General features: G+C 40.6%; 1 protein-coding gene and 2 long non-coding RNA genes across 3 annotated transcripts; 1 reads left to right on the forward strand and 2 right to left on the reverse strand.

Moving 5' to 3' along the window:
• Positions 1 to 4,492: 4,492 nt before the first annotated feature.
• On the reverse strand, positions 4,493 to 5,665 carry LOC132888563 (uncharacterized). The gene is made up of 3 exons (XR_009654950.1): positions 5,579 to 5,665; positions 4,765 to 4,940; positions 4,493 to 4,601 (listed from the first exon to the last, which is right to left on the reverse strand). It is a non-coding gene; the product is annotated as an uncharacterized LOC132888563 (long non-coding RNA).
• Positions 5,666 to 10,997: 5,332 nt separating this feature from the next.
• On the reverse strand, positions 10,998 to 11,862 carry LOC132888564 (uncharacterized). Its single transcript, XR_009654951.1, has 3 exons — positions 11,814 to 11,862; positions 11,199 to 11,361; positions 10,998 to 11,068 (listed from the first exon to the last, which is right to left on the reverse strand). It is a non-coding gene; the product is annotated as an uncharacterized LOC132888564 (long non-coding RNA).
• A 12,191-nt stretch (positions 11,863 to 24,053) lies between these two features.
• Positions 24,054 to 25,132, forward strand: LOC132888565 (zinc finger BED domain-containing protein 5-like; the record flags this gene model as incomplete). The annotated part of the gene is made up of 1 exon (XM_060924609.1): positions 24,054 to 25,132. A coding segment is annotated over exon 1 (855 nt), but the record flags the coding sequence as incomplete, so codon positions are not given.
• Positions 25,133 to 27,644: the final 2,512 nt, after the last annotated feature.

Consider the following 27,644-nt stretch of genomic DNA (forward strand, 5'->3'; position numbering starts at 1 on the left):
CGAGCACCTGCTGTGGGTGGAATACTCCCACAACTCCCTCACCAGCTCAGCCACCGGGCTGTCCCCATTCCACTGCATGTATGGCTACCAACCACCCCTGTTCCCCAGCCAGGAGGGAAAAGTCACCTGCCTGGCTGCCCTCACCTATGCACGCCGATGCCGCCGCACCTGGTCTCAAGCCCGCGCTGCACTCCTCAGGTCAGTCACCAGCTACTCTACTGGCACCAACCGGTGGAGGATGCCTGCGCCCACCTACCGGGTGGGCCAGAAGGTGTGGCTATCTACCAAGGACCTGCCCCTCCAGGTGGAGTCTCGCAAACTAGCACCCCAGTTCATCGGACCTTTTCCTATCCAGAGGATAATCAGCCAGTCTGCTGTCTGGCTTCGAATGCCCAAATCCATGAGTGCACCCCACCTTCCATGTCTCTAAGATCAAGCCAGTGCACGAGAGCCCACTGGTCCCAGCTGCACCTCCTCCTCGTCTCATCGACGGTGGCCCGGTCTACTCCGTCCGGCGACTGCTTAAGTCACGACGCAGGGGCCTCCAATACCTGGTGGATTGGAAGGGTTATGGTCCTGAGGAGAGGATGTGGATTCCTGCTGGAAGGATTCTGGATCCGGCCCTCATCGCCGACTTCCAACGGCTACACCCCGACCAGCCCTCCATCTGACGGGGCCGACGTAGGGGTTCTCACCGTGCGGATCCACTTCCGGACCCTGCACCTGACACCGAACCAAATCCTGGGCAGGGGTCCTTGGATGACGATTCTTCTGACGGTGAAGAGGGTGCAGAGGCTATGGACAGTGACTGGTCTGAGGAGTTCTAACCCTCCACCGGTATTCCCCCTCCTCCCGCCTGTCTTTGGTGATCTGTGGCTAGGGACTTCTGGGGCTGTCCCTTGAGGGGGGGGGTTCTGTCATGGTCCTACCTGTGGGCTTCTCTCTTCAGGTAACATCTCCACTCAGCATTACCGGCCACGCCCGCCCTCACTTCCTCTTATTAACTCCCATTGGCTGTTACCGATCACCTGTTTCCCCCCGTGTGTATTTAAGCTGCAGTCCTCCCAAGCTTCTGTGTCAGATCGTCTGCAACTCTCAGCCTGATACCTGCTGTGTTCCTACTACTCTGACTCCTGATATTGTTCTGTTCCAGTTTGACTCTGTCTGCTCTCCAGCCCTGGTAACCTGACCTGCCTTCTGTCCCGTTGACTCTGCCTCTTGCCTGCCCCTCTTGTACCTTCGCCTGATCTCCAGCTCGCTCAGCCCTGCTGCTAGCCTGCCTCTCCATCTGCCTGGTGTGAGCTACCCTGCCTGGAGCCTTACTCTTCAACCCTGGTAACCTGACCCTGCATTTCTGTCCCCTATCTTGCTACCTGATTTGTGACTGTGTTCCAGTTGGCTCGCTAACTCTTGCCTACTGAGGGACTGCTCGCTGGGAGACTGCCTGAAACCCAAGCACTGTCAGCCTACAGCCACAGCTCTCTGACTACGCCAGATCTCAGCTGCTAAGCAGGGTTGGGCCCAGTCAGTACTTGGATGGGAGACCTCAGACATCACCTCCTGCCTCTCAGTTCTCCTGCCACTGGACTTCACCCACACACATTCTCCCAACTCCCTTTTCCCCTGTTATTAATAAACTGTGGTTTGAGCACAATTGATCTCCTCTCCTGTTTGTTCCGTGACAGTTTTCCAAAATAATATGATTTAGGCACACTAATTGCAGTCACAATACACATAACACAGTACTATCAAATGCATTAAAGTCAAATTTGTATTGCTCATGTCAACTTTTAATGTGTTTAACTTTACAAACATGAACAATTGAAGTTGAAGTAACATCAATCTTCTGAATGTTTAGCTACCTGAGTTTAAAAAAGGAAAGTCACTTATGAAAAATGTAAACAATATTCAGTGTGTCTTTACTGACACTAGTGTAAACAAATAACTCAGTTAACATGTAAACAAAAAGGGCATTCCCTTTATGAAATACAAAGACATCCTTCAATGTGAATTTTGCAGAGGCATATGAAAGTGAACAAAAACTGCCATACCATAAAGTTGGTAATCTTCACACTATTTGCATTGTATTTTCCTTTTGTAGGATGTAATGCGGTTGTAAATGTAGAATTTCACGTGTTGCCACTCTCGGTTCTTAAGAGCTTCTGGCTCAGCATTCAAACACTTCATACAGTCGCTCTTTGCTGGTACAATGCAAGATGTGATGAAGCGCTTCATATGCCTTTCTACCGCCTGTACCTCTTTCTGCTGCCAGGGCATTTTCTTCTGGGTAGCTCTGCCTTGATATGCTAAAGAATTGAAAAGAAAGAGTGAGTGCTGGAAATACTATCTGAAGTTCTCTATCAACAGGTGAACATTCTAAGCTTAAATAGATTTTTTTTTTTACTCTGAATAGAACTAAAATATTGTCAGTCTAACAATAATTTCTACCTTCTGCTCATCATTAGGGAAAAAGATTAGTATACTACAAGTCATACAAATTGTTTTAATTGTTACATTTGATCATAGTGCAGTCCTGTTCATGTCAATATTTTAGATTAATTCATCTTATATCATGTAGTATGGTAATATCCTTATATGTAGTGCAGTGGTTTTCAAAGAATAATGATAGTGATTGTGATGTCTAATATGATGGTGATGGCTTTAGCCAGTTTTAGCCTGAGTTTGAGTAACAGCTTCAGAAAGTAAGAACACACATTTATGTAACTGGTGACAAGCATACAATATGCAATATGGTCAGTAAAAGCATGTAAAGTTTCTTTTTATGAGTCCATCTACAACCCCGATTCCAAAAAAGTTGGGACAAAGTACAAATTGTAAATAAAAACAGAATGCAATGATGTGGAAGTTTCAAAATTCCATATTTTATTCAGAATAGAACATAGATGACATATCAAATGTTTAAACTGAGAAAATGTATCATTTAAAGAGAAAAATTAGGTGATTTTAAATTTCATGACAACAACACATCTCAAAAAAGTTGGGACAAGGCCATGATTACTACTGTGAGACATCCCCTTTTCTCTTTACAACAGTCTGTAAACGTCTGGGGACTGAGGAGACAAGTTGCTCAAGTTTAGGGATAGGAATGTTAACACATTCTTGTCTAATGTAGGATTCTAGTTGCTCAATTGTCTTAGGTCTTTTTTGTCGTATCTTCCGTTTTATGATGTGCCAAATGTTTTCTATGGGTGAAAGATCTGGACTGCAGGCTGGCCAGTTCAGTACTTGGACCCTTCTTCTACGCAGCCATGATGCTATAATTGATGCAGTATGTGGTTTGGCATTGTCATGTTGGAAAATGCAAGGTCTTCCCTGAAAGAGACGTCGTCTGGATGGGAGCATATGTTGCTCTAGAACCTGGATATACCTTTCAGCATTGATGGTGTCTTTCCAGATGTGTAAGCTGCCCATGCCACACACACTAATGCAACCCCATACCATCAGAGATGCAGGCTTCTGAACTGAGCGCTGATAACAACTCGGGTCGTCCTTCTCCTCTTTAGTCCGAATGACACGGTGTCCCTGATTTCCATAAAGAACTTCACATTTTGATTCGTCTGACCACAGAACACTTTTCCACTTTGCCACAGTCCATTTTAAATGAGCCTTGGCCCAGAGAAGACGTCTGCGCTTCTGGATCATGTTTAGATACGGCTTCTTCTTTGAACTATAGAGTTTTAGCTGGCAACGGCGGATGGCACGGTGAATTGTGTTCACAGATAATGTTCTTTGGAAATATTCCTGAGCCCATTTTGTGATTTCCAATACAGAAGCATGCCTGTATGTGATGCAGTGCCATCTAAGGGCCCGAAGATCACGGGCACCCAGTATGGTTTTCCAGCCTTGACCCTTACGCACAGAGATTCTTCCAGATTCTCTGAATCTTCTGATGATATTATGCACTGTAGATGATGATATGTTCAAACTCTTTGTAATTTTACACTGTCGAACTCCTTTCTGATATTGCTCCACTATTTGTCGGCACAGAATTAGGGGGATTGGTGATCTTCTTCCCATCTTTACTTCTGAGAGCCAGTCATACTTTTTATACCCAGTCATGTTAATGACCTATTGCCAATTGACCTAATGAGTTGCAAGTTGGTCCTCCAGCTGTTCCTTTTTTGTACCTTTAACTTTTCCAGCCTCTTATTGCCCCTGTCCCAACTTTTTTGAGATGTGTTGCTGTCATGAAATTTCAAATGAGCCAATATTTGGCATGAAATTTCAAAATGTCTCACTTTCGACATTTGATATGTTGTCTATGTTCTATTGTGAATACAATATCAGTTTTTGAGATTTGTAAATTATTGCATTCCGTTTTTATTTACAATTTGCACTTTGTCCCAACTTTTTTGGAATCAGGGTTGTATTTGCTATTATTATTATTATTATATAACATTAAGAGATCAATTGTAACCACTGCTAATATACAAAAGAATATATACCTTCTTTACCCTTGGAGTAAGGCCTCACAGTGCTGGCACTTGAAGTTATCTCATGATCTGACACTGGTTTGCGTCTCTTTGGTGATGTTGACTCATTCCTCTCAATCGGAGGCGAAGCCTCACCTGCTAATGGTTCTATGGAAAGCAAATTAAAAATTCAACATATTCAGAAATACAGGGTGGCCCAAAAGTTACTATACTGTACTTTCTTTTTCTATTCCATTTCAAATATCATTTTGGACAGATGTGAGGCCATCAGCATTTAAAAGCTTAGGTTTTGCCATTTTTGTAGACATACATTCACTGATGTGGTGTCCATGGATGCTGTAAATTGTACTACATATAGGAGCAGTGTGACGGGCCATAAAACATTTTTTTGCAATACTGCTCCAATGTCAATTGGTGAGCCATGGGCAAGGGAATAATCACCTCACTGAGATCACGTTATTGTACATATTCAGGCTCTGTAAAAATCTGTAAACACAAGCAATTTTTATCGATATTAGAACATCTTTTTTTGTAATAATAGAGAAATAGGAAAAGAACAACTGTTTATATGAAATGTATTACTTCTAGTAAGTAAGCAGGACAGCAGGGTATATTTAAGCGTTCACATACTCTTTTGTTAAAGGCCTTAATAAGTTTAAGTTTAGTCTAAACAGTAAACAGCTAAGCTAACAGCTAAGTTCTATATATACATATACAGTACACACATTCTCAAACAGCCACTGCGGGGACATTTCACACACTGTTCAAAAGTTCCATATGGGGACACACTATGCTGAATTTTTCACACAGGTTTTCTTTGAAAAGTGTGTGAAATTGTGCTAGATGTGAACATGTTCTATGGGGACGCCGTAATTGTCTAGACAAATGTGATAATAACCAAAGAAAAAAGTGTGAATGGTGGCCAAAATGTAACCTACATGTTTTCCTAAAACTAAGCTTCTATAAATGTCTTACATCAAACACTTTGTTGTGGTAATTCATACTTAGTGGCCATCAAAACAGCCTTATTTTCTCATTTTAGGTGTCTAAAATGGTTAATCAATAAATACCCAACACATGGACAGACTGTAGGATGGTGTTTGAAGTGATGAATTTGAAAATACCTGTTCAAGGCTACTCTCTGAACTAGCAGCATCATCCGTCTGACCTTTGGATAGCAGTAAAGGATGAGAGCCCTCGACCATCACTGAATTTACTGCAACACTAGTTTTCTGTGAACACACATTACATAACAACGATATTTTCAGAATATAACAGGAAAAAACATCACAAAAAATAAACTCTAAATACAACACTACATGGATACATAATGACTGCAACTTCAGACAAAACTCTGATGTGAAATGCATGCCGACATAGACCTGACTTGAGAGATAAATAACAAATTTGTATTAAAGTAGTACTTTCCTAACAGCCAAGTTCTATATATACATATACACACACACATTCTCAAACAGCCACCGCGGGGACATTTCACACACTATTGGACAGTTCACTATGGGGACGCACTATGCTAAATTTTTCACACAGGTTTTCTTTGAAAAGTGTGTGAAAGTGTGCTAGATGTGAACGTGTTCTATGGGGACGCCGTAATTGTCTAGAATAATGTGATAATATACAAAGAAAAAAGTGTGAGTGGTGGCTAAAATGTAACCTACATGTCTTCCTAACACTAAGCTTCTATAAATGTATTACATTAAACACTGTGTTGTGATAATTCATACTTGGTAACCATCACAACAGCCTTACTTTCTCATTTTGGTGTCTAAAATAGCTAAACAATAAATACCCAACACATGGACAGACTGTAGGATGGTGTTTGAAGTGATGAATTTGAAAATACCTGTTCAAGGCTACTCTGTGAACTAGCAGCATCATCCGTCTGACCTTTAGATATCAGTAAAGGATGAGAGTCCTCGACCATCACTGAATTTACTGCAACACTAGTTTTCTGTGAACACATTACATAACAACGATATTTCAGAATATAACAGGGAAAAAAAAATAAACTCTAAATACAACACTACATGGATACATAATGACTGCAACTTCAGACAAAACTCTGATGTGAAATGCATGCCGACATAGACCTGACTTGAAAGATAAATAACAAATTTGTATTAAAGTAGTACTTTCCTAACAGCCAAGTTCTATATATACATATACACACACATTCTCAAACAGCCACTGTGGGGACATTTCACACACTATTGGACAGTTCACTATGGGGACGCACTATGCTAAATTTTTCACACAGGTTTTCTTTGAAAAGTGTGTGAAAGTGTGCTAGATGTGAACGTGTTCTATGGGGACGCAGTAATTGTCTAGAATAATGTGATAATAAACAAAGAAAAAAGTGTGAGTGGTGGCTAAAATGTAACCTATATGTTTTCCTAACACTAAGCTTCTATAAATGTATTACATTAAACACTGTGTTGTGATAATTCATACTTGGTAACCATCACAACAGCCTTACTTTCTCATTTTGGTGTCTAAAATAGCTAAACAATAAATACCCAACACATGGACAGACTGTAGGATGGTGTTTGAAGTGATGAATTTGAAAATACCTGTTCAAGGCTACTCTCTGAACTAGCAGCATCATCCGTCTGACCTTTAGATAGCAGTAAAGGATGAGAGCCCTCGACCATCACTGAATTTACTGCAACACTAGTTATCTGTGAACACATATTACATAACAACAATATTTCAGAATATAACAGGAAAAAAATCACAAAAAATAAACTCTAAATGCAACACTACGTGGATACATAATGACTGCAACTTAAAAAAAAAAACCTCTGATGTGAAATGCATGCCGACATAGACCTGACTTGAGAGATAAATAACAAATTTGTATTAAAGTAGTACTTTCCTAACAGCCAAGTTCTATATATACATATACACACACACATTCTCAAACAGCCACCGCGGGGACATTTCACACACTATTGGACAGTTCACTATGGGGACGCACTATGCTAAATTTTTCACACAGGTTTTCTTTGAAAAGTGTGTGAAAGTGTGCTAGATGTGAACGTGTTCTATGGGGACGCCGTAATTGTCTAGAATAATGTGATAATATACAAAGAAAAAAGTGTGAGTGGTGGCTAAAATGTAACCTACATGTCTTCCTAACACTAAGCTTCTATAAATGTATTACATTAAACACTGTGTTGGGATAATTCATACTTAGTGACCATCACAACAGCCTTACTTTCTCATTTTGGTGTCTAAAATAGCTAAACAACAAATACCCAACACATGGACAGACTGTAGGATGGTGTTTGAAGTGATGAATTTGAAAATACCTGTTCAAGGCTACTCTCTGAACTAGTAGCATCATCCGTCTGACCTTTGGATAGCAGTAAAGGATGAGAGCCCTCGACCATCACTGAATTTACTGCAACACTAGTTATCTGTGAACACATTACATAACGATATTTTCAGAATATAACAGGAAAAAAAAATCACAAAAAATAAACTCTAAATTCAAGACTACATGGATACATAATGACTGCAACTTCAGACAAAACTCTGATGTGAAATGCATGCCGACATAGACCTGACTTGAAAGATAAATAACAAATTTGTATTAAAGTAGTACTTTCCTAACAGCCAAGTTCTATATATACATATACACACACATTCTCAAACAGCCACTGCGGGGACATTTCACACACTATTGGACAGTTCACTATGGGGACGCACTATGCTAAATTTTTCACACAGGTTTTCTTTGAAAAGTGTGTGAAAGTGTGCTAGATGTGAACGTGTTCTATGGGGACGCCGTAATTGTCTAGAATAATGTGATAATAAACAAAGAAAAACGTGTGAATGGTAGCCAAAATGTAACCTACATGTCTTCCTAACACTAAGCTTCTATAAATGTATTACATTAAACACTGTGTTGGGATAATTCATACTTAGTGACCATCACAACAGCCTTACTTTCTCATTTTAGGTGTCTAAAATAGCTAAACAACAAATACCCAACACATGGACAGACTGTAGGATGGTATTTGAAGTGATGAATTTGAAAATACCTGTTCAAGGCTACTCTGTGAACTAGTAGCATCATCCGTCTGACCTTTGGACAGTAGTAATGGATGGGAGTCCTCGACCGTCATTGAATTTACTGCAACACTAGTTATCTGTGAACACATATTACACAATGTCATTATTTCAGAATATAACAACAGGAGACATCTGTAATAACCATCACAATAGCCTCGTTTTCTCATTTTAGTTGTCTAAAATAGCTAAACAATAAATAACCAACACATGGACAGACTGTAGGATGGTATGTGAAGTGATGAATTTGAAAATACCTGTTCAAAGCTACTCTGTGAACCAGTAGCATCATCCATCTGACCTTTAGACAGTAGCAAAGGATGGGAATCCTCGACCATCATTGAGTTTACTGCAACACTAGTTATCTGTGAACGCATATTACATAATGACAATATTTCAGAATATAACTTCAGGAGAAATTCACAATAAATAAACTGCATATGTAACAGTAGATGGATATATAATGACTGCAACTTCTGACAAAAATCACGTCATCAATTGCATGCAGACGTAGACAATAGATAATAAACAAAGAAAAAAGTGTTAGTGTTTGCTAAAATGTAACCTATATGCTTTCCTAACACTAAGCTTCTATAAATGTATTACATTAAACACTGTGTTGTGATAATTCATACTTAACCATGAAAATAGCCATATTTTCTCATTCTGAAATAGCTAAACAACACAGAAATAACACATGGAAGTGTTTTAGGATTGTATCTGTGTTGAATTTGTAGGAAGTGATGAATTTGAAAATACCTGTTCAAGGCTACTCTCTGGACCATTAGCATCATCCATCTGACAGCTGGACACCAGTAATGGAGAATGCTCCACCATCATTGTATTTACTTCAACACTGGTTATCTGTGAACACATATTTCATAATGACAGTATTTCAGAATATAACAACAGGAGACAGATGTCTAAAATGTAGCCCAAGTATTCTGCTAACACTAAGCTTCTTCTGTTCATTATATTAAAAACTTTGCATTTTCATAATTGATTCATAATTGATAAATATCAAAATAGGCTTGTTTCCTCATTTTAATTGTCTAAAAGAGCTAAACATTGTGTTGTTCAGGGAAATCTCTATGATGAGATGTATGATGAACATGTATTAGTCATCAAAAAAATTAGCTATTTCTAATTCGTGATGCCATTACTTTTACAGACCATAATAATACAAACTAAAATAAAAAGACAGAGAGATACTGTATAAGTATTTAAATGATGAACCTAAAATTACCTGTTGACAGTTGTTCTGTTGGCCAGTTGCATCATCCAATGGATTCTTTGACAAGACAGAAGGGTGAGAGTTCTTCACTGTCGTGGTCCTTTTTGCAGTTCTGGTGGTCTATAAACACAAGTTATTACAAATTTGAAATATCAAGTGTCTACTTTAGTATTTGCAATTTGAAGTCAATCATGTGATGGTAACCATTTGATTTCTCTGGGTGCCTGATACAAAATATACCTTTTTTTTATTTTTGATGTTGTGTTTGCCCAGTGAAGCCTTTAAATCCACATTTGTATCATTGGCATCCTGCAAACATTATTCATGAATTAGTACTGATTGACTTTTTTGTGTGTTACTTCATTAGTAGCAATATACTGCTATCCAGTCTTGCCTCTAATATTCATCCTGTACAGTATATTCTCAGAAAATGAATGAGTTGAATGAATCAGTGAAAATAAATTACACAACATTGATCATTTGTGGACTTCATATTTCTGTATAAGAATTTATAATTTCACTTGGTTGTAGAAAATGGCATTAAAATTATTGTTAAACTAAACACTTGGTAATACTAGTAATACTTGATAGTGGGTTTATTTAAGCATGTATTTTATTCTTATACTACATTTTACTTTTATAGTAAAATAGATAAATCAATAGGGCGGCACGGTGGTGTAGTGGTTAGCGCTGTCGCCTCACAACAAGAAGGTCCGGGTTCGAGCCCCGTGGCCGGCGAGGGCCTTTCTGTGCAGAGTTTGCATGTTCTCCCCGTGTCCGCGTGGGTTTCCTCCGGGTGCTCCGGTTTCCCCCAAAGACATGCAGGTTAGGTTAACTGGTGACTCTAAATTGAGCGTAGGTGTGAATGTGAGTGTGAATGGTTGTCTGTGTCTATGTGTCAGCCCTGTGATGACCTGGCGACTTGTCCAGGGTGTACCCCGCCTTTCGCCCGTAGTCAGCTGGGATAGGATCCAGCTTGCCTGCGACCCTGTAGAACAGGATAAAGCAGCTAGAGATAATGAGATGAGATAAATCAATATTAGTGTAATGTATTTAACCTGCGTAATAGGTGATGTTTACTATGCAACATACCTGTGCTCTTCATGGGCAGTCATCACCCCCATAGTTGTACAGAATTTCTTCCCCTTCATCAATGTCTTTTATGGCAAACAAACACAGATGTGGTTTGCCATCCACATCGATTCTTTTCATCCGACAATTTGGGCTTTGGTGATCGTCGTTGACCAGCCGGCCAAACGACTCGTCCTCTGTAGAGGCATCAATACTTAAAAAGACAGGAAAGGGTGATTAGTGTACATACACAGCATCACCCCAAAACCACAGCCTCACAAAGACTAGTGTAGAACAGTGGGACATGGAAGAGGAAGAGTATTAGCTGCAACTTCAAATCTTACCACCATGTTTTTCCTCTCCAGTTGAAAGCAAACATAAATGCAGCACACACTGGATTGTAAAGTTTTCTTCTTCTTTGAGCTTCTGCATCGCTTATCATATCTCCCCTATACTCGACAACAAAGTCTCCTTTGCAGATTGGGCCTTTTGCAAATATACCACGTCCTGTAAAACACAATTTCAGCAACTGTATGTTCATTTAGTCTCTTTGCTCTTTTGATCTTTTATCCAGTTTTTCTGGAGATATCATCACTACCACTACGACAGTTAAGATTGGTGCAGATGGCTTAAACTAACCTGTATTTAATCTGACATAGAACATAGGCTAATCTTAGAAAAAAAATTTGCCTTAATTTGTAGAAAATAATCCAAGGCCTAAATATTGTATATGGAATCTATTTGTATATGCAGCTAATTTGGTAACTGAAACATATCCCACTCAGTATAGCTGGCAGACTGCCATAGTACACAAATGTCAGGCAAGCAACTTGTATTGCCAGCAGCTTCAAAGGCATCTTATAATAATTTGTTGATTTGGCTATTGCTATGTTATCAGTGTGGAGCATGCAGAGACAGAGAATAGAGACTATTAACAGATTAACCATATACCACATTACCTTTAGTTGCATTAATGTATTTCACATCCAATTTAAACGTTTTGTCAGTATGTGACACAACATGATGAATGGCATCGTTGATGGGGCTGATTCGGCGTGACATTTTCAAACTGCAACAGAATGTAGAATGCATGAATCAAACTGATTACACTAAATCCAGTAACTTTTGGGAGTTTAAATCAGCTATAATAATTTATACTAACTCATTTTCTGTACATTAAAAAATAATTGTGTACTTTCAATCTAATCTTACAAACACAGCTGCACCACTTACTCTCTCAAAGCAATGAGTTAGGCTAAAGGGCTAGCAGTGTCTTTTTAATGTACGTAGACCCCTTTATACTCAATAACACGTGACTTAGCTAGATGTCAAAAGTGGCTAATGCAGGCCCGGCGCCAGAATTGAAATATTCAGGGGGTGATCAGTTTATCAGAGGGGGCGGTGTTAAAAAAAAAAAAACGCTCCGGATGGGACGTGCCTTTGAGCGTGCATAATGGGTGTGCTCGTATTATTTCATATGCTTGTGTATTTTCAATATATTTAGGCTACACCTCTGTAAGAGAGTAAGAGTATACAGAGCAAGTAATAAGAGTATTTTTTTTTTTATTTGAACGTATAGGCCCATGAGCTCCTGTCCTGCATTGTCAAAACTGAGCCAACAAATGATCTGAGCCAGCCAGAGACAGCTCCACATAGCACTCCATCATGAGCGTAAACAACACAGCGCAAAATGACAGTTACACAACGGGTCAATGATCAACCTCTTCATTTAAACAATACGAATATACACTTTTATCTCACCATAATTAGTCCATATCTTCACATAAAATACTGCGTGGGACTGGAAGCATATGCTAGCCTACCTCAGAAGAGTTGAAGCCTTCGGTTGGATGTCGTGTTGAATCTTCTGAGAAGGACATCTCGCCACTCTCTGTTGAATCTCCAGGCATAGACACCATGCAATCGACTCGATATACAATATAATGTAGCCTAGCAACCACATCATAGCAACCCTCAACCTATCAAATTGCTTTGAACAGTTGCCATTTCAGTTTGTTTTAAAAGTAATTAATTTAGTTTATTTGTTAAAGTAGTTTTAGAATTTGAAAATCGCCTTTGCATGTAACGATGAATACTAATATTTGTAGTATATTACAAAAAAAATCACTCAAAAATGTTTATCCGTAATGATTTTATAGAGGATTTTCTGCGATAGCCCACGAGCAAAACATCGCGTTGCGATCACGTGACCGATGACGTAGTAAATTGACAAGCTAGACAGCTCACTGCCTGTACATACTGTGACTGAGTGACAATTCGCGGATCTACGGATTATTTCCACTGTATACGATGGTAAAAAAGTGTGTCGCGTACAGCTGTTCTAAAACCAACAAAGACGGAGTATCTCTGCATCAGTTCCCTGATCCTGATCAGAATAATGGATACGATCTCGCTGAGTGGAACCGGCAAGTAAAGCGGACGAGGGCAGACTGGTGCTAGTTGAAGGCTAGTGCACATATTTATGCTGGTGAGTGTAAAGGGAAAAGTGGTTTTTATAGTCCATGGGAGAATCTTGAGGCGCGCTTTGAACGAGCTTCCCGAACCTTTAGGACAATTAAAGGGTTCTTTAACTAAACAAGAACTAGACGATCCCTGGACGAGTTCCTGCTTTGCACTTCTATGATACAGCCGTGACTGTCCTCATTCAGGCCCGCATTTTTCTTCTCCCCAAGCTCCGAACGCACACAAAGCAGACTTTGACAGCTGCAGTCATTTCCGTGTTGTTGGAAAGGCCGCTTGAAGGCCATCGGTTTGCCCCAAAAATACTGCCGATCACGACGCACATTTCGGCCCAGACCTCTGATTTAGTAGAAAAAATGTTGTGCATCGACTCTCCTCGACTGGAACACGATTCACTTTCGTCTGAATAATCGCTGTCTGATTCACTCATTTCGCTTGTGTTTATACTGGATGCTGCCATCCTGGTCAATTTACTACGTCATCGGTCACGTGACTCCCGACTGGGATTTCCAGGAAATGCTTCCCAGAAGCTCGGTTTTGTCGCTCAAATACACCCCTTTGATGGGGAAATTTTTTATTTTTAATTTGCATACATTGAATATACTACATTTTCATCAATAGTGGGTTCTAAAATTCTAGAACTACTTTAAATATTTGATATTATTGAATAGTTTAGGCTACTATTTTGCAGTATTTCATTGTTATTATTATAATTTTTTTTCCAACTCTCGCAACTGAGGGGGCGGGGTGATTGACTTGAGGGGGCGTCGCCCCCAAACGCCCCCTCGTAGCGCCGGGCCTGGGCTAATGTCTGCTTGTGAAGTGTTAAATGGGATAGCTTGCTATAACAAACAGAAGACTAAGAAGCTAATAGTTAATAGTGCTAGCAGGCTAGCTACTTGGATAGTCATAAAAGGGTAACTGAAGTTAAATTCAAGTATTTGCATTTTGTTCCTTTTTACTTTGTGTACTTAGTTTGACACCCCACGTGGTGTGATTTACTAAGAATGTTTTCAGCAGCTTGTACCCAACTAGCTAACCCTCGTTGTAACACCTACAAGTTTAACTGTCAAAATACATACATAATCACACCCATAATTATAAATTACATGTTTGCCATCAAGTTGCACTTACCATGTTTTGAATTTTTCTTTTGGATGAGCACTCTTCTCCTCAGCTTCCATCTTTTTCAGACTTTATCCTTGAAATGTAATGGATCGGCATGTTTAACACTAAAAAAATCCGCTTGCCGTTGTAAACGTTCCTTATGGGGACGGGAAATAGGCGGCGCCAGACCATATTTGGAATGTGTGTGTGTGAAAGCAGTGAGTGCGTTACCAGCTAGAAACTATAAGGGGGCGCAGCTGTACACACACCTCACACAGAAAATGACTGAAAAATGTGACTTATGGGCCAATGTGAAAAACTTCACAGGGACCCTCAGTATGGCTCCAGCACTCAGGTCAGAGAGTTTCCACTATGGGGACCTGGATTTTTGTCCCCATAGTGGAACTGGTCCCCATAGTGTGACTGTGTAAACAGATTTTCGTCCCCATAATGTAAGGAATACCAGAACACACACACACACACACACACACACACACACAGGCCTCTTTATTAGGTACACCCATCCACCTGCTGTTTTATGCAGTTATCTAATCAGCCAATCCATTGACAGCAGCACAATGCATAAACTCATGTAGATACAAATCAAGAGCTTCAGTTAATATTCACTTCAAACATCAGAATGGGAGAAATTGTGATCTCTGTTGCTTTCACTGTAGCATGGGTGTTGGTGCCAGATGGACTGGTTTGAGTATTTTCAGAAACTTGGGCCCCCTACTATGAGCTTTAAGTAGCTTTCTTGGGGTGCCCCTTTTTTCACACACTGAGTCATTGTAGTAATGTTAACATGTTTGTAAGATTTCTTTTGATGATGTGTGTGTGTGTGAAAATCAATCAATCAATCAATCAATCAATCAATCAATCAAACTGCTGATCTCCTGTGGTTTTCACATACAACAGACTCTAGAGTTTACAGAGAATGGTATGAAAAAAAAACACTGAGTGAGTGACAGTTCTGTGGGTGGAAACACCTTGCAGATAAGAGAGCTCAGAGGAAAATAGCCAGATTGTTTGAGCTGCCAGGAAGGACATAGTAACTCATAGCAACTCTTTACAACCGTGGTGATCAGAAAAGCATCTCAGCATGCAACAGCAGAAGACCACATTGGGTTCCACTCCTGCAGCCAAGAACAGGAATCTTAGAATCAAGAACAAGTTCCTATTAAAGTGGCCAGTGAGTGTCTCTCTCTCTCTCTCTCTCTCTCTCTCTCTCTAAGCTGGACTGCCGACTCTCACGCAATGAGCGTGAGACACACGCATTTGATTGTCTTCACACGCTCACACGCCATACCTCCGTTTTCTCACGCTAGAAAAAAATCCAGTTTATCTATCTGATCTAGGCTACCCATTGCGTCGCGCCAACCACTTGCGATTGATCAATTATGCCTTACGCACGGCTAAACAGGCAGAGAGGTGTTCCCGTCTGTACACACTCCCCTATAGTAGGTGGCGCATCTAATGATGCTGCACTCGCCGGAAGTTGGATAATTGCCTACCGTCAATTTAGAGGAAGAGGAGAGAGAAGAAGGTATCCGAGTTGAAGACGGGTGTCTCAGACAGGTTTGTACATATGCACGCCAATGTGTGGTGTTACTGGCGTAATTATGAACTTATATAAAGTTTCTTAATCGTTTTAGCCTATAAGTGTTGTGAGAATATTTAATGCCATATCAAGAGCTGTGTACTAGGCATGCTAAATCATTATAGGCCTACTGCCGTGCCACAGCCTCTATCTTCCCCAACAAGCAGCACGGGAGAGCACCTTCTTAGCACACGTTTATTAAGGCGCATTTTTAGTTTGTTTACTGTATGTTATCATACTTTATGACTTTATTTGAAGCCAGACTGGAAATGTTGTAAAATAAAGCAAGTAAGAGATAATATTACAAATGCAAGAAGAGCCATTAGCCACCATACCTATTGTTTATTTACAGGGTATTTATTTTTAATTATTTATGATGTATGTAATTGCTCAGTTAAAGTAAATGAACCATGGTCACCTGTAATATCAAAGAACTTGAACTTGTGAATAATTAAAAAAAAAGACAGAGAACAATATACTGAGGAGACAGGGTTTCAAAGAGGGCAAGACAAGTAGAGAATATTTGTCAGATAACAGGCCCTGACGAATGTTCTATTACTAATAAGAAACATAGATAAGAAATAAATTAATAAGAAATATATTAATATAGCTTATGTAAGTATGACCAAAATTTTTAAGCCCAACTTTGTGTGCACATTCCCACCTATGGCCAAGGTTCAGCTTTTTGTGTTTCAATACTGTTCAAACTTAATCATTTTAATGTTTCTTATAGCACATGCACATTTTGCTTACTGTTTAAGCATTTTATTTGTTCTTTTGCTGTTGATATTTTTCCCCATGCCAATCTTCTGCTGAACCCAGTGGTGGGGAAAGCCCTTAAATGCATAATGAATAGTCAGTGAGGGACAATCTTATTTTTTGCAACAGTTATTAAAAACTTAACATTTAGTTTCAATTCAGAAGGTGTTTAGGCTTAGCTGATGAAATATTTTCAAACATGAACTTGCCTTTAAATCTGAAACACAGGTCTATAGGGCTACAGGAACATTGGCAGTCATCTGTAGTTTTCTAGTGTGGGGGCTTTTAAGCCAAAACTTGGTGCTTTTGTTGGCCACAGGCTGAAGGCCTGGCAAGTCAGGGTGTGTAAGAATGTAGGTATGGCACAGCAGGCCACTCCAAAAATCCACCAGAATGCAGGAACATCTACTAAATCCAAAATCTCAAACCCCCCCCCCCCCCCCCCCCCATTGTCCATCTCCAGCTGGATGACCCACAAACAAAACACCAGAATGCAGGGGGACAAGTGAATATCAAACTGAATACAAAATTCCCACTTACTGCATGGTGTGCAGAAAAATTTTGCTGTCGACACCCCCCCCCCCCCCCCCCCAAAAAAAAAATATCTCACTCCAAGGAATTTCGAAAAGTTGGCAGCCCTGCTCTAAGTAACTTCCTGTCACTGTACAAATAGTGCTTTGAATAATGATGTGTTTTAATATTTTAGTTTTAACTCCTCACTACAAGCACTTAACTCAGAATACAGCCATAAAATTACGATACATGTAAAACTGATGATAGTGGTGGTTCATTACTCTGAGTATCAACTTCCTGACTATACACATGGGCACTCATCTCATCTTTTGCCAAAACACCCAAACCACAAAGACAAAATGAAGATTAGTAAAGCTGAATCTTTTGTGAATGGTACAGTCTGGTATGAATTTTGTGTCTTGAATCCTAGATCTGCCACTGACTGTGCACTGATTCCATATTACTTGAATTGTGAGCTGTGGTGAGAAAGAGAACTGTGTGGGTCTGCTTTGTTCTACAATAAGGAGTATCGAGGAAGGTGGAAATAAGCAGAATGAAATGGTGCACTGTGGGGAATGACATCTTTGTTGCTCAGTTATTGAGGTTAAGTTATGGCCATCTTAGTGCTATCATGATTAGGTTTAGAGGATTATTGCTTGACAACAGGCAGTGGATCTGAATAATGTGAAGTGTCTGCATTACATTATTACTGCATTTAACAACACTGATTCTGTACAAGCAATCAAAATTAATTGCAATATTTTTAACACCAAACCTTGGAAAACAGAGAGAGAGAGAGGAGCATTGCAATTTTTACTTGTTCTTCAATAACACAGACTCCGTACCTGCTCTCATCTTATAAAATACTCATAACTCAGACATTCAGACTTCAAATGTCACATCCAGCCTTTGTGACTCCATCCTCAATAATGTTAGAAGTGTCAGGAAACAAACTGACATAAGCGTAATATCCTATTCCTGGCATGTTTCCTAAACACTGCAGTGCAGTTATGCATTTGCACACTCCCTGCTTGCCCTCATCCTATGGTGCCTACATGGGGCTTTACAAATAAGAAACAATGGCCAGGCCAAAACATTACTGTAGGTACATAAAGAGAAATTGATATAAATCATGAAAGTAAATGATACAATTATGACGTTTCAGGTGTTATTTTGTCCCATTCTTCCTGTAAACAAGTCTTAAGGTGTGCAACAATATGAGATCATCATTGTGGCATTTTTCTTTTCAAACTTCACCATGCATTCTCTATTGGGAACAGAGGGGACAGACACCCTCTTCTTCCACAGCCACACCTTTGTATTGTGTGCGGAATGTGATTTTGCATTGTCTTTATTGAAATATCCCTGGAAAAGATGTCGTCTTGAAGGCAGAATATGTTGCTTCAAAACCTCAATGTACTTTTCTACATTAATGCTCCATCACAGAAGTGTAAGTTACCTTTGCCAAGGGCACTGACAAAACCCCATACCATGACACACCCTGGCTTTTGGACTTGTTGCTGGTAACAGTCTGAATGATCCTTTTCATCTTTGGTCCGGAGCACACAGTGTCCATTTCTTACAAACAAGACCTGGAATACTGATTCATCTGATTACAATACATGTTTCCACTATGTGATACCTCTGAGTCCAGAGAAGTCAATGCTGCTTCTGAACATAGTTACCATAAGGCTTCCTTTTTGCACAGTAAAGTTTTAACTGGCATTTACAGATGTAACTCTGTATTGTAGTGCTTGACAAAGGTTTGCCAAAGTAATCCCAAGCCCATGTGGTTATATTAGCTGTAGATGAATGATGGTTCTTGATGCAGTGCCATCTGAGGGATCAGAGATCACAGGTGTTCAGCTTAGGCTTGTGCCCTTGCTCTTTACACATCGAAATTCTTCCAGATTCCTTGAATCATTTAATGATATTATACACTGCAGAGGTTGAAATATCCAAATCCCTTCATATCTTTCTTTGAGGAACATTGTTTTTAAACATTTTAATATTTTATTGTTTTTAAACATTTCAATATTTTACCTCAAGCATTTGTTGACAAACTGGAGATCTTTGCTCCTCAAAGACTAGGTCTTTCCTGGATGCTGAGTTTTCAGATCATGATTACAGTCACATGTTGACATCATCTGTTTCAAATTACATCATTATTTAATTGTTTTACCTTATTATTAGTCCTAAATTTCCCTGTCCCAATTTTTTTAGAATGTGTTGCAGGCCTGAAACGCAGGAAGGGATGTATAGGAACAAATGAAATGAAGTCGACAAGACAAAACATGAAATATCTTGGGTTCATACCGTCTGCAATGAAATACAAATCAAAGTAAATTTAGAACTCACTGCTTTCTTTTTTTATTTGCACTTTTCATACAATCCCAACTTTTTTTGATTTGGGATTGATTTCATCAATAAAACGTTTCATTTGTCCTCATAGTTTGCCTAAAACTAGCATGCTAACTAGCTAATATCAGGTTCACCAAGTATAGTCACATTCATTTTAATTAGGCGTACTAACATGGAAACAGTGCAGTAAACTGTTGAGGTATTTCACCTGACGTCACAGGGTCATGTGACGCCCTGGTGTCCGCCATTTTGAACGTCAAGCTAGCTAATGTCAAAAACAGTAGCTGGTATGTTACTGTAGCAATGTTTACGTTCAGTCATTTGGATGACTGTTAAAACCTTTCAGTCTCAAGTTTTTCCTTTACTGGATTTACTAGTTTACTGAGCTAGCGCGCGCACCGGCCGGCCGGCGCTAGCTCCCAGCTTGCCCGAGCGCGCTAGCTCAGTAAACTAGTAAATCCAGTAAAGGAAAAACTTGAGACTGAAAGGTTTTAACAGTCATCCAAATGACTGAACGTAAACATTGCTACAGTAACATACTAGCTATGATGTTGTTGACATTAGCTAGTGCTAACAGCTAGTTGCTAATACACTGCTACAACTACACCGACCCTAATAATACAGTTCTTGGTCATTGCCTGGTAACAGCAAATTTATAACGGGCCATGTCTCAACAGACTAAGAAGTTATTTCAATGACATTTAATAACATTTTGTTTATCCTGAGGACCGAAAGTAAATGAAAATGTGAACAAACCTTAGCTGTAATAAGATGGCGACCACCGGCTCCAGGGACGACCCGCTGATGTAGGCATGTTACCCAGCCTGACACAAAATATCTGTAGGTATCCAAACTCTTATACGCTTTCAGATCAATACCTGTGTATGGCGATGGGTTTTTAACGACATAGGTATACAGATCATGTGGGCCAAAGTCAGGTAAAGACGAGGGCTTCGTGTACTTCCGTACGTCAGTGAACAATCCTGGTGGAAGCAGGTAAACGTTGTTCTCTAAGCCTGCTAACCTCAATTTTTGCAAATACCTCTCCCTCTGCTCGCCCTGTAAATGCCCTACGTCGCTGGATAGTGAAGGTGTTTTCTGCATCTCGCTCCTTTTTCTTTTATGTTTTTCATTTGTCGCCTTCCTCGCATTCAAACTGATTCGAGCCGTGCCGTCCAAAATGGCAGCATCACATGACTTGGTCACGTGAGTGAAATACCTCAATAACCATAAACCTGTTGACAAACCTGGTTCAGCACCTTATCTAGCTATTTTTCCCTTCTCCAAAAATAAATGCATGTCCACGTTTTGGTATCCCATTTGTGTGTGTGTGTGCGTCTCCTCTTATGTTGAATGGTGGCCAGACTGGGACGTTGCACTGACTTACTACTGTCTCTTGAGGGACAATGTGGTATTATGAGGCAGTGCATCTTGTCTCAGGGCTAGCTGGTTAGTATATTAACGTCAGGAGATATCTCTGCAACACAATACATAATGTCAAAGCTGCTATTTCTTTACATTCTATGAACAATTTTGGTTAATTTTTTTATTAATATTTCAAAGATTAATTTTAATTAATGTTATAATAAATTCTTACACTGGACCTTTAAATTTAAAAAATGCTGTTATTTTATTAACTTACCACTTAAAATGCTTAGCAAGCAGTGGAAATGAAAGTGGTTCTGTGCTGTGAATGTCAACGTTTGGAACTATTCACCTTCCTGATTATCTGGAAACTGGCCGGAAATGTCTCTGCCATTTTTTTACAATGGTTCCCTATGAGAGTGTCACCACTCTGTTCGTTCTACCATTCTGGTTAGGGTTAGGGTCAGGGGTGGGGCTACATATGCCCTGCCTCATTCTCCAGGTTGCAACCAGGACCTTCTGGAACATTTCTGTAGTAGGTAGCTATGTGTAATGTAGCTATTGAACAGATACTTAATTTGCCTTTCTTTTGGAATGTATTCATACATTACGGGTCTTCAGTGGCCGGCTAAAGTGAATAGCTATCATAAAATGAATAGAATGATATTTTTATTGATAGGCACAGCACTCTTGTATGGGCAAATGAAGCAACCAGTCTATGGTCCAAAACGTTGCTGATGGGTGCTTTCAAACCTGCAGCCTTTAGTCCTTTTGAATCAAACTCTCCTGTGTTTGACACCTTGGTTCAATTTGTTTGCGTAGGTCAGAATGCAGTAATCATATTCAGATCTGCACCAAAATAATCAGCCCAAAACCCTCAAAGAGAGGTGAGCTGAATCCACATCATGTGCTGAACTCTGGTGCAGTCCCACTGGTGAGAAAGAAGCCTGAAGAACCAGGAACAAAACTATCCAATAGCTATGAATCATGGGAATCATTCTTTAGTTTTTACTACATGCAGCATGATGAATCATAGACAGACATGGACTCTTGAGGAGGTGCAGTGCCTCATGGAGATTTGGCTGGATGACTGTATAAGCTCACAACTTTCAACAACACACAAGAACACAGAAATTTACTAAGTCTTTAGCAAACAGCTTCGAGAAAGGGGGTTTCAGGGGTCTGCTGCACAATTCTGCATTAAGGCAAAAGAACTTCACCAGCAGTACACAATTAAGTGCCCAATGCACTTAATTTCTTAAACTGTATGGATCCAGTATGGGGTCCAATAGAATGCTATTATAATTGGCTTACTGTAAAAAGTTTTTAAAACATGCTGTTATGGTAAGTTCTATACTTACTAAAACATTTGTTTAAGTAAAACTAAAACTTTTGTGTCTGGTTTTACTAAAACTTTTGTGTCTGTAAATGGCTGCGTGTCGCGCCTAGTGTGTAGGCTAAACGTTTGTGTGCTCGCCACCTCTAGCCTTCAACCTTACCACTGACTAGCAGTGCATAGCACCATGAAAAGATAGCCGAGTGTGTAAGTCTCTCCTACCAGTACATAGCCTCTCCACCACAAGTCCCATGCAGTGCCTCCACATGGCTACAGACAGAAACTGGGCACCATAAGGCCCCAGGCTAAACTACCAGGAGCTCGGAAGAGGTCTGGCCCCCAGACATGCGGCATGCATGGCCCACCGGTGTGTGGACACACCCTGATGCCCATGAACCAGACCCCCAGCTAAGGGTAAATAGCACTCAGGTAGATGGAACTCGGTAGCCCTGGCAGGCAATCCACCTAGGACAAGGACAGTCTGATGTAAAACCTACAACCCAAGGATCTCACTACCATTGTCCCAGTTTGCTGGGCCATGGCAGATGAACCTTGGATGTAAAGGGTGGGGCCAGTATAGTGCATGCTGGACTTCCCCTTAAAACTCCTTTGCACAGGCCTGAAGGAAACATCCACGTTCATGGCTATCCTCCTAAACCAGTGGTTCTCAACCGGGGGGGCGCGCCCCCCTGGTGGGGCGCGGAGGTACTCCAGGGGGGTCGCGAGTAGGCTTCATGTATGGAGGAAAAAAAAAATCTGGGGCTAACAGGCTATAGTAGCTAAGCAGATGGAACACATTTACCCATGTCAAAATGCAGGACATTGGACTATTACATACAAATCAATACTATTATAAAATCTATCATCAATCTATCATAAAATCTTGTGTGTAGGTTATTTTAAGCCCGTGACGCGAACATGACGCAACGTCACGTGAGTGAGTCTGCATACCGTGGCCACCGTGTGAGTGCTTGCCACACACACACTAGTCTGGTTTCTTGCCGAGTTAACTCGTGCCGACTCTCGCTAGTCTACTATCATCAATCCATCGATACAGCGCAAAACCCAAACAGTCTTTTTAAAGACTACTACCCCACACTGTATTTTTGCTTTCCCCATTTCAGCTCTACCCAAATAATTTGTTGTTTTTGTTGTTTTCTTACTGCTAGTCTACTACCCCTTTGCCTTTTTCACCCTGCGTGTGAAAAATCCAACTGTCCCACACACACACACACACACACACACACACACACACACACACACACACACACACACAATAACACACACACACTCACACGAGTAAGTACACCATTCACACCTCGTTAAAATTTGCAACTATAAAATCCCCGAATAAAGATATCGATCGTGTTTCTCACTGATAAGCCCCATACGTTCCCTCTGGTTAGCCCCCTTAGCCTACTACAGACTTAGCCTACTACAGACTTATCATTACAACTTTATTACACACGTTTATTTACAAATACTTTAACAAAATGGATAGATTTCTTGTCAAAAAACCCAAGACAACTGACGTAGGTCTACCACCAGCTGCGAGAAAGCTTCGGAGGTACGATGAATCATACCTGCAGTTTGGTTTTACTGTCACCTCTGATCTTCGTCCTCAGTGTGTCGTGTGTGCCGAGGTGCTGGCAAATGAAAGCATGAAGCCATGCAAACTTAAAAGGCACCTCGAAACGAAGCATGCTGGCCTGAAGGACAAACCGCTTGAATACTTTCAAAGAAAGCGTGATGGCCTGCATCAGCAACAGGCAACAATTTCCGTGCACAGCACTGTATCTAAGCAGTGCCTGGAGGCATCATATGTGGTGGCAAAAAGAATAGGTAAGCTAGGCAAACCGCACACTGATGCCGAGAAATTCGTTTTGCCAGCTGCGCAGGACATGTGCAGAATATTCTTCGGGGATAGTGCAGCAGCCAAATTAGGCACCGTGCCACTTTCAAATGACACAGTTGCTCGGAGAATTGCTGATATGTCCAATGATATCAGAGAGCAATTAATACAGTTTATTAAAAATAGTCCATACTATGCCTTGCAGTTGGATGAGTCTACCGATATTGCTGGACAGGCACAGCTTCTTACATATGTCAGGTATGTCAGGGATAAATTAATTGAGGAGGATGTCCTTTTTTGCCGCCCTCTTCAGTCACACACAACTGGAGAGGCCATCTTCAATGTCCTTGATTCATTTATTCACGAGAATGGGTTGGCGTGGGACCGATGCGTTGGCTTGTGCACGGATGGCGCACGAGCAATGACGGGCCGTGAGCAAGGTCTAGCTGCTCGCGTTAAGCAGGTAGCTCCACTTGTAAAATGGACCCATTGCATGGTTCATCGCGAAGCACTCGCTGCAAAAAAAATGCCGTCTCTGTTGGAATCCGTGCTGAACCAATCAGTAAAATTGATCAACCTCATCAAGTCACGGCCGCTAAACTCTCGCTTGTTTGAGGTCCTCTGTCAGGAGATGGGGTCAGAGCACGAACAGCTGCTTCTGCACACTGAGGTTCGCTGGCTGTCCAGGGGGCGGGTGTTACAGCGTTTGTATGAGCTGCGAGATGAGGTGAAGCGGTTTTTGACACAAATCAATTCAGACCTGGCGAAAAATCTGGATGACCCTTTGTGGCTGGCGTGTCTCTCCTATTTGGTCGATATATTTGACCGCTTGAATGGCTTGAACCTGTCTTTGCAAGGCCGAGAAACTCACATTTTGCTTCTCGCAGAGAAAGTGGATGCCTTCAAGCAAAAACTTGACCTCTGGTGTGGCCGCATCAGTCGGGGGAACTGTGATATGTTCCCAAGCCTTGCAGACTTTATCAGTAATGCAGGCACTTCCCACGATTTCTCATCTGTCTTTCAAGCAGCGTCAGAGCACCTGTCGGTAATGAGAAAACAGTTTGCGGCATACTTCACAGAGGATTATCACTCTTTTGCGTGGGTTCGAGATCCATTTGTGTGTACTGCTGACGAACTTCCAGTTGACATGCAGGAACAGCTTATTGAGCTGAAGAGTGACAGTAGACTTAAGGCAGTCTTCACCTCATGCCCTCTTTCGACATTCTGGGCAGCATTGATGCAGGAGTACCCGCAACTGTGTGATGTAGCCTTGAAACTGCTCATCCCATTCGCATCGACCTACTTGTGTGAGGCAGGATTTTCAAAAATGACTGCGCTCAAAACGAAATATCGCAATCGTGCGCAAATTGAGGATGACTTGAGACTGTGCTTGTCAAACATTTCGCCAAGAATCGAGGATCTTTGTAAGGCAAAGCAGGCTCAGGTCTCGCATTAACGCAAATGCAGATCACAAAGGCACAGTAAAAAGTAAAACCTAAATTCACGCCTGGTCCCAATTCCCAACGATATCAATAGCCAGCTAATGATAAGCCTAATAAAATACCTAATAAAAACACTAATAATAATAATAATAATAATAATAATAATAATAATAATAATAATGCCTATTAATAATAATAGCATAATAATAATAATAATAATAATAATAATAATAATAATAATAATATCAACAACCAACAACAGCAATAATAATAATAATAATAATAATAATAATAATAATAATAATAATAGGCCTAATAATAATAATAATGCCTGAAAGAACATAAGTCTTGTACTACTGCCAACAGCTTAGTAATGATAATAGGCCATAATAATAATAATTATAATAATTATAATAATTATAATTATAATAATGCCCGAAAGCAGATTAGAAATGTGGTGCTACTGCCAATTATAACAATAGCCTAATAATGATAATAGGCCTATGTATTTCTATGGAATGGATAATGCTACTACTGCTGCTACTGCTACTACTACTACTACTACTACTACTACTAATAATAATAATAATAATAATAATAATCTAGCCCAGGGCTATCTATCTATCTATCTATCTATCTATCTATCTATCTATCTATCTATCTATCTATCGGTCGATATAAGGTGCTGTAGGTCGGGTGGCGTCACTGCGGGTGAGTGTGTTTGGGGGGGGATGGGGGCGGGGCGAGAAGAGGGGCCCCCAACTGCAATGAACCAGCTTTGGTGGGGCCCAGGTTGCAAAAGGTTGAGAACCCCTGCAATAGAACATAGACAACATATCAAATGTCGAAAGTGAGACATTTTGAAATTTCATGCCAAATATTGGCTCATTTGAAATTTCATGACAACAACACATCTCAAAAAAGTTGGGACAAGGCCATATTTACCACTGTGAGACATCCCCTTTTCTTTTTACTACAGTCTGTAAATGTCTGGGGACTGAGGAGACAAGTTGCTCAAGTTTAGGGATAGGAATGTCTAATGTACGGTAGGATTCTAGTTGCTCAACTGTCTTAGGTCTTTTTTGTCGTATCTTCCATTTTATGATGCGCCAAATGTTTTCTATGGGTGAATGATCTGGACTGCAGCCTGGCCAGTTCAGTAGCCGGTCCCTTCTTCTTCGCAGCCATGATGCTGTAATTGATGCATTATGTGGTTTGGCATTGTCACGTTGGAAAATTCAAGGTCTTCCCTGAAAGAGACGTCGTCCGGATGGGAGCATATGTTGCTCTAGAACCTGGATATACCTTTCAGTATTGATGGTGTCTTTCCAGATGTGTAAGCTGCCCATGCCACATGTACTAATGCAACCCTGTACCATCAGAGATGCAGGCTTCTGAACTGAGCGCTGATAACAACTTGGGTCGTCCTTCTCCTCTTTAGTCCGAATGACACGGCGTCCCTGATTTCCATAAAGAACTTCAAATTTTGATTCGTCTGACCACAGAACAGTTTTCCACTTTGCCACAGTCCATTTTAAATGAGCCTTGGCCCAGAGAAGACGTCTGCGCTTCTGGATCATGTTTAGCTACGGCTTCTTCTTTGAACTATAGAGTTTTAGCTGGCAACGGCAGATGGCACGGTGAATTGTGTTCACAGATAATGTTCTCTGGAAATATTCCTGAGCCCATTTTGTGATCTCCAATACAGAAGCATGTCTGTATGTGATGCAGTGCCATCTAAGGGCCCGAAGATCACGGGCACCCAGTATGGTTTTCCGGCCTTGACCCTTACGCACAGAGATTCTTCCAGATTCTCTGAATCTTTTGATGATATTATGCACTGTAGATGATGATATGTTCAAACTCTCTGCAATTTTACACTGTCGAACTCCTTTCTGATATTGCTCCACTATTTGTCGGCGCAGAATTAGGGGGATTGGTGATCCTCTTCCCATCTTTACTTCTGAAAGCCAC

The sequence above is a fragment of the Neoarius graeffei genome, chromosome 7 (genome assembly GCF_027579695.1).
Source record: "Neoarius graeffei isolate fNeoGra1 chromosome 7, fNeoGra1.pri, whole genome shotgun sequence".
Taxonomy (NCBI): domain Eukaryota; kingdom Metazoa; phylum Chordata; class Actinopteri; order Siluriformes; family Ariidae; genus Neoarius; species Neoarius graeffei.